Genomic DNA, 7,796 nt, shown 5'->3' with positions numbered 1-7,796 from the left:
CTAAACATTTCAGCCCGCGACCCCCAAAATAACAATGTCAGTGACTCGCGAGCTTCATTTTTCAAGTTAGAAGTAAAGCTGGTTTTATATTGAGATATTCAGACATTCTTCTTAATAATATAATGTCAGAAAAGTATTCTTTGCAAATTCTAAATAGGGAAAATCTAATTAGTAGCAAATGACTATCAAAGTACAGCATTGTTCAAAACAACATTAACACTATCTAATTGACTGTGAAGTCGTACTTGCATGCTTATTTCGATCAAATATTCAAAGTAACATGGTAAACAATATGGGGACTGCTAAATGAACCAATGTGCGAATATAAAACCAACTTCACCTCTATAAATAACAATGTCAATGACTCGCGACCTCCGTTTTTCAAGGTGGTTATACTGTAAATATACAAACGTTTCACACACAACTATAGTCGTATATAAACATGAGCGTATTGACAACACAGAAATGCAACAGTTTTTTTTTTTATAGTCTTTTTATTACATTTTAACATAATAATTAAAGGCTGATGGCTGATTTTTATTTGTATGTTGTTGTTTCTTTAACGCAACTTTTAACTATCTTCTGTGGGTTATGAGCAAAATATGGTAACTCAAATAGTTTAATAAAATTTATATGAGTTTTGGAAATCACCAAGCGACCCGTTGTCATTATCCCGTGACCCTCCAGGGGTCCCGACCCCCACTGAATTAAGTAGTGCTGATGTTGTTGTGAAGTCATACTTGCGTGCAATATCAGGCCCAATATTCAAAGTAGAAATCCTTAATTAGTTAAAGTGCAGTGCATGCTACTTATTGATGCTGTGCAGTGAGGGGTATGGAAGAGTCTGTGTGTGTGGGGGGTGTTAAGTGTTCATCAGCCTGATAGTCTGAGGGAAGAAGCTTTCCTTCAGTCGGCTGGTGCGTGACCGAATGCTGCGGAACTGTCTGTCTGAGGGTAGTAGAGAGAAAAGTCTATGGCTTGAATGGTTGGAGTCGCTGATATGTCTCTTGGCTTTCCTCATGCACCGCCTGGAGTAGATGTCCTGGACGGAGGGAAGCTCACCTCCTACTACTCATCCAGCAGTTCGCACAATAAAACAAAAAATATTTGCTTTACTGAGTTTTTATACAGTGCAGATGACATGGTGTTATTTTGCATGTGATTATTCAGTTTTTATACCTGTATACTGTTGCGATTACCAGAAAACTATAGCGCATGGTGTGTTTTATCTTTATCATTGCTCTGTGTATTCATCAATGCTTGTAATTTATTAAATTTCTCTCTCCAACAAAAACATATCAGTCAATCTAAAATTCATGAATTCTTTCCAAATAGAGCAAATTATGTCATTTGGTGAACTTTAATTCATACATAATAAAAAAAAAATATATATATATATATAAAATGGAAATGTCAGATTCTTGCAGTACAGTGCAGTTACATAATTGTGTGTGTGTGTGTGTGTGTGTGTGTGTGTGTGTGTGTGTGTGTGTGTGTGTGTGTGTGTGTGTGTGTGTGTGTGTGTGTGCGCGTGCGCGTGTGTGCGTGTGTGCGTGCAATATGAGACTGATCATTATATGCTGATGTGTGGTGTTGTAACGCTCTCTGTTGTGCTCAGATCTGGGGATGGATGATGAAGGAGATGATGATCCGGTTCCTCTGCCCAATGTAAACGCCGCCATCTTGAAGAAGGTCAGACTTTTCATTTTCAGATTAGTCGTTAGCTCATATTGAACCACTAGTTAATAACTCAGGATGCTTTGGATTAATCAGACTTTGCCGTTCAATAAAATACTGAAGCAGAAGTTTAAAAGGCAAATGCAGACTAATTATAATGAGGCACTGTTATGACCTGCTGTCTGATCTTTATCATGATACTTTGAATATTGGGTCTGAAAACACATCAAGTATGACTTCAAAACAACATCAGCAGCACTATGTCATGCACTGAGCAATGTTATGCTTTGATAGTGAATGGCTGATGATATGATTTCTCTATTTGGAATCAGCAAACAGTACTTTTCAGGAATTATATGAAGAAGGTCTGAATGTGTGAATATTAGACCAGCTTTACCCCAGTCTGTCTGTTGTTTGTGGTGGGATATTTTCAGTTTATCTGATTAATACTGTGGTGTGTGAAGATCTTCACTGTGCTGTTTTTCTGTGTGCTCCTCAGTTATAAGGCTTTTGCACTATATTTGGAGCATCGTATGTGTGTATTTGTTTTCTTTTTTAAAATACACTTGACAGCCAAACATTTGACATTAAGAAATTCCTCTCCTCATCAAGACTGCTGTTATAAATCTTATATACATCTTCACAGACTCTGGAATTAGCAGAGTCAACTCAAAGGTTTGTGAATAAATTTACAACCAAGAACTGGGAAAATGATGTTGAGTTCAGCCTTGGAGCACAGTATTACAGTTGTGATTGAATAAATGCAGCCTTGGACGTCTTTTAAAATGATGTTGGTCTGTGAAATGTTCTGTTTTACTTCCTGTGGTAAATCAGAGTGTTTATTTTTACATGTTGTGGAGATTTCCGACGTCTCCCTCAGACCCTGTGATAGTTATTAAACAGTCAGCCAGCTCTTTAGTAGTAAGAGTCAAGATTTCTGATGTATACACACACATTCATCCTGCGGTGTGTGTTCTGTGTTGGCAGGTGATTCAGTGGTGCACGCACCATAAAGATGATCCTCCTCCTCCTGAAGACGACGAGAATAAAGAGAAGAGAACAGACGACATCCCCGTGTGGGACCAGGAGTTCCTCAAAGTAGACCAGGGCACGCTCTTCGAACTCATTCTGGTCTGTAGAACTCGCTGCTTATACACAATCCTCATATTCACAAAACATCTCGAGGTTAAAGCTAGATCTGATTTAGGAGAAAATCCCTAAAGTAATGCGTGTCAGTGCTAAAAATGAAGGACTCTGACATGTGCTCTACAGCTCTGTCTGCGCTTTAATAAGATTCATCTCATCAGTCTAATCAGAAGTGGACGACACACACATTAAGGCCCTGTACACGTCGTATTGATAAGAGAAGTGAAATGGGTTTTTCATTAAGAACTAAATCTAGTTCTTCTTGACTTGGTTTCTGCAGTGTGAAACCGTTCACTACAGCAAGCCTTTGAGTGAGATTGCATCTTTGAGCTACTATTGGTCTGTTGCATGTGGAGCTTTGACTCTCAGTTTGTGATCTCAATCGAATCAAACAAAGAAATTGATTCTTCCATTTCGTTTGAGGTAGGGATGCTCATTTCGGTTCATTTTGCCGACCGACAACTGCTGCTTGTTTACCGAATATTAACCGCTAACTGGTCAAAATAATCTAAAATTGTTATTTAATTAAAAAAAAGTCCCCTCTAACTGACCTGCACATGAGAAAGACAGTGACAGTACTATTAGTAAAGTATAGGCTACTATAGCATATAACTATTCTGTTGTTTACCTGTGATATTGCATTATTTAGCACACATGTTTTATAAGCTCTATCATGAAAGCCTCAGTTTTGGAGTTATCATTATGCAAAAATCAAGGAGATCTTTGGGTTTGTTTGATTGGTAGCTTATTTAGGCTATTTTAAAAATGGATATTTTATGAGAACTGTTAATTACTGTAATTCTCCAAATGTGTTTATGAGCGGTGTCGGAGCGTGCTCTGATGGGGAGAAAATCTCGACGCTCTGACTAGTGGCCGGCTTGTTTCCGAAGCAGAGCACATTTCAGAAAGTTTTGTTTTGCAGCTTCTTTCTCCGATTGTGCAAATAAACAGAAGTGTTTATGACCGGATCCAGGACGGAGACGATCAGCAGCAGCAGTGTGGTTTGGCATCAACTCGTCTGTCAAACTGTGACCAGCAATACTCTACTATCATTTAGCTTCTTTGGCAAAATACATCTGTAGGTGCGTGTGGTCACAATGCTGCGAGTTAACAAATATGGGTTGCACATTTATGCAGCCAAACTTGAAATATATATATATTATTAGTTTTTTTTTTTTTTATAGTTTAACTGATACCATTTATCGGTTAAAAACGCACCATTTCGGGTAACAGTGAGTTGGTTATTATGGGCATCCCTAGTGTGAAGTAGGACTTAGCATTTCTCTGATGGCGAGGGTCTTTGGGCGGGTGTGTGATTTCTCTCTTAAACTCTTTAACAGTTGGCGCAAGTTTTATAATTGACAACAAAGCAAATCTTATCAAAAGTAGTCCACCAGAACAAATAAGTACTTCAGAAATGGGTTACTTCATGCGTCGACTAATGAAGTTCTGGATTATTGTTTTAGGCAGTTTTATTTGTGATTATCTCCTGTTAGGTCTAGACACTTTGTTCTGTTTTACAGTTTTAACATGGAGGCTAAAGTACAGTTATTATGCGGAGAATTACGTGGAGTTGATAACACAGTCTCATTATCTAACACTAAGAGTTGGACGACATGCCTTAAAGGTTCATTAGAGTTAAATGGTTTAAAACATCTCCGATAGACCAGAGGTGCCCAAACCATTTTATATGAAGGGCCAAAAACCAAGAGTCATTGATAGCTGTGGGCTGAAGATAAAACTGTTTTATTTATTAATATTTAAAAATAAATAGAAAACATTGCTTTCAGTCATATTAACTAATGCAGTATAACCCTTTAATGAAAACCTACTGCAGTAAAAACATGTTTATAACCCAGTGCTGAAGACACTAGTCAAGCTCAATCTGCCTTGATTTGCTCAAACTCTGCATTGTCCTTTCTAAATTAAATGACAGCATTTCCATTTAAACGTTTGATTTCAGATCACTTTTTTGTAGCTTAACAATTAAGCAAACAAATAAAATATTACATTTTCTTGTCGGCTTAGTCCCTTTATTAATCCAGGGTCGCCACAGCAGAATGAGCCGCCAACTTATCCAGCACGTTTTTACGCAGCGGATGCCCTTCCAGCCGCAACCCATCCCTGGGAAACATTCACACATAGACTAGGGACAATTTAGACTACCCAATTCACCTGCACCACATGTGTTTGGATTGTGGGGGAAACCCATGCCAACACAGGGAGAACGTGCAAACTCCACACAGAAACACCAACTGAGCCGAGGCTCGAACCAGCGACCTTCTTGCTGTGAGGCGACAGCACTACCTACCTTCGCCCTAAAAGATTATATGACAATTGAAATGAGAATCTCTTCCTCCCCATCATTCTCCCTCTCTTCTCAGATGTGATGGTGGGCCAAATCAAAGGTTACCATGGGCCAACTTTGGCCCACGGACCCTAGTTTGAGCATCTCTGGTATAAACAGACACAAAGGAACATCTGTTTTACAAACATAGTTTAATTCAAATTTGGCTATTTTTTTTCTCTATATTTAAAAAAAAAAAAAGTATTTGCTTAATTATTTGTGTAACACTGATAGAAAAATCTGTATTAAATATCTATAACTTTAAAAGCAATGAGCAAACTCTCTGAGGATGCAGTTCATCTCTCAGTCTGCATTTATTCGAGTGGGACAGCAAATCTATCAAGGGCTCCTCCCACTCCCCATCAGCCAATCACTGTGTGCATAGTTAATGAGCATTGATGCCCCTCCCTGTCAGCTTCTGTGTTTCTCTCTCAGTAAAATAAGCTGAACATGAGCAGATCTGGCTCTCCTGCTGCTCCGCAGATGCTGCAATGCTCAGATCATGTGTGCTGTGAATCTGGAGACTCTGCAAACACACGCAGGACATGCTGAGTGTTTTCATTTTGAATGTGCTCTGTCATTAAAACACTTCAGGTATTACCATAGACATCATTCAGCACACCAGCCGTTTGATGCGTTTCAATCAGGTCCTCTCCTGCTTTGAGCTCTGTTAGAATGAGTTGTGAATGGAGTCTCTTTCCGGTCTGAGAGACGGCAGCCGCGACGCTTGATTATCAGACGTGTGTGTGTGTGTAATGGTGTGATCACGCTCACTTTCATCTCCCTTCCCTTTGTTTAGGCTGCAAATTACTTGGACATCAAAGGTTTGCTAGATGTTACTTGCAAGACGGTTGCGAACATGATCAAAGGCAAAACCCCCGAGGAGATCAGAAAGACTTTCAATATCAAAAATGATTTCACAGAGGAAGAGGAAGCGCAGGTAAACCGAGCGCTCATTTCCTGTCTGTGTGTGTGTGTGTGTGTGTGTTCAGATTGACCACAGTGCTGTGTTTATTGCAGGTACGCAAGGAGAACCAGTGGTGTGAAGAGAAGTGAAGATCCCGACGCACTTAACACTACGGATTGTTTTGAGAAAGTTGAGAGAACGTTGCACTGCTTTCTTCATATTCCTTCTTCCCGTCTAACACAATAAACATAGTCAAATCCCCCCTGTGTTCTGCTAGCATGACCATTCCCCTCGCTCGTGTGCTGTAAACGCTGTTTTCTTTACACTTCCTCTTAATATAATGTCGCCCTCGTAGAGAAGCGCTCCCGTTTCCCTGCTGGAGCTGAAGGAGGATCATCATTATTACTATCGTTTCTTTTCCTCTTGAGGATGGAGCCGTTCAGCTGAAGACAGATTCTTTTGTTTAGTTTAGTTTGAGGCTGATGTGTGCTGAAGGTGGCGCTGTCTGCATCCTGTGTTGTGAACAGAAGTGTGTGTGTGTGTGAGTGTGTATCTCCTCCTTGGTTCTCTCTGTATAGGACGCTCCTCCACACTTCTGCTCTTAGGATTATACATATTTTAATTCCAAAACTGAATAAAAGCTGATTATTGTGGGATTCGTCATCTCTGTGCTGTGTGTGCGTGTGCGTGTGTGTGTGTGTGTGTGCGTGTGTGTGTGTGTGCGCGTGTGTGTGTGTGCGTGTGTGTGCGTGCGTGCGTGCGTGTGTGTGTGTATGCTGTTGTGTTTGTTAGAGGATCTGTAAGTTTGTCTCTGGTTAAAGGCTCAGTTCACCTATAATGTCGTCATCTCCTCCCTCTTCCTGTGCGTCTCATTAAAGTGCCCCTCTCCTGCTGGTGACGGAGTTCCTGCAACAGGTGTTCATGCATACAGCGGTCATCGTGTGTTTGGAACAGCTCTCGGTTTTCTGACTCGTCTTTAAGTTTTATTTCTCTACAAGTCTTCAATCATTGGTCACAGTTCCGCCGTCTGGGAATGGTCAGACTACACAGCCTGCGATTGGATAGTCAAATTGACTAGTCTGCTGTCAGACAGACTACAAGGCTCAGTCTGCTGTGATTGGTCAGAGGGCTCAGTCTGCTGTGATAGTGATTGGGTAGACCAGGGGTGTCAAAACTCAGTCCTGGAGGGCCGGTGTCTTGCAGATTTTAACTCCAACTTCCCTCAACACACCTGTAAGGATGTTTCTAGAAAGCCTAGTAAGAGCTTGATTATAGTCCAGGTGTGTCTGATTGGGGTAGGAACTAAACTTTGCAGCACACCGGCCCTCCAGGACTGAGTCTGGACATGTCTGTGTTAGACAGTTTGCTGTGATTGGTCAGAGGGCTTAGTCTGCTGTGATTGGTTAGACAGTTTAGTCTGCTGTGATTGGACAGATTGTTCAGTCTGCTATAATTTTGATTGGTTGGACAGATTACTGTTTACATCTGCTGAGACAAAGAGCTGAAATTTAAACTGGGCCAATCACAGCAGACTGAACAATCTGACCAATCACAGCAGACTGAACAATCTGACCAATCACAGCAGACTGAACAATCTGACCAATCACAGCAGACTGAACAATCTGACCAATCACAGCAGACTTGACAATCTGACCAATCACAGCAGACTTGACAATCTGACCAATCACAGCAGACCCGACCAGAGTATCAGTGGTGTTA

The 7,796-nt window shown here is 40.7% G+C and overlaps 2 protein-coding genes across 2 annotated transcripts in view; one reads left to right on the top strand and one right to left on the bottom strand.

The window, feature by feature from the left end:
• The window catches only part of skp1 (S-phase kinase-associated protein 1), a 7,699-nt gene extending 959 nt beyond the window's left edge, over positions 1-6,740 (top strand). The window contains 4 exon segments of the mRNA NM_200743.1: positions 1,619-1,692; positions 2,665-2,808; positions 5,970-6,110; positions 6,191-6,740. Coding sequence (NP_957037.1) covers positions 1,619-1,692; positions 2,665-2,808; positions 5,970-6,110; positions 6,191-6,226 — 395 coding nt within the window. The 3' untranslated portion in view covers positions 6,227-6,740.
• The window catches only part of ddx46 (DEAD (Asp-Glu-Ala-Asp) box polypeptide 46), an 800,864-nt gene that overhangs the window by 487,614 nt on the left and 305,454 nt on the right, over positions 1-7,796 (bottom strand). The window lies entirely within an intron of this gene.

Source organism: Danio rerio, chromosome 21 (assembly GCF_049306965.1).
Source record: "Danio rerio strain Tuebingen ecotype United States chromosome 21, GRCz12tu, whole genome shotgun sequence".
Taxonomy (NCBI): Eukaryota; Metazoa; Chordata; class Actinopteri; order Cypriniformes; family Danionidae; genus Danio; species Danio rerio.
The sequence above is the reverse complement of the archived record's forward strand: the minus strand, read 5'-3'. Positions and strand labels throughout refer to the sequence as shown.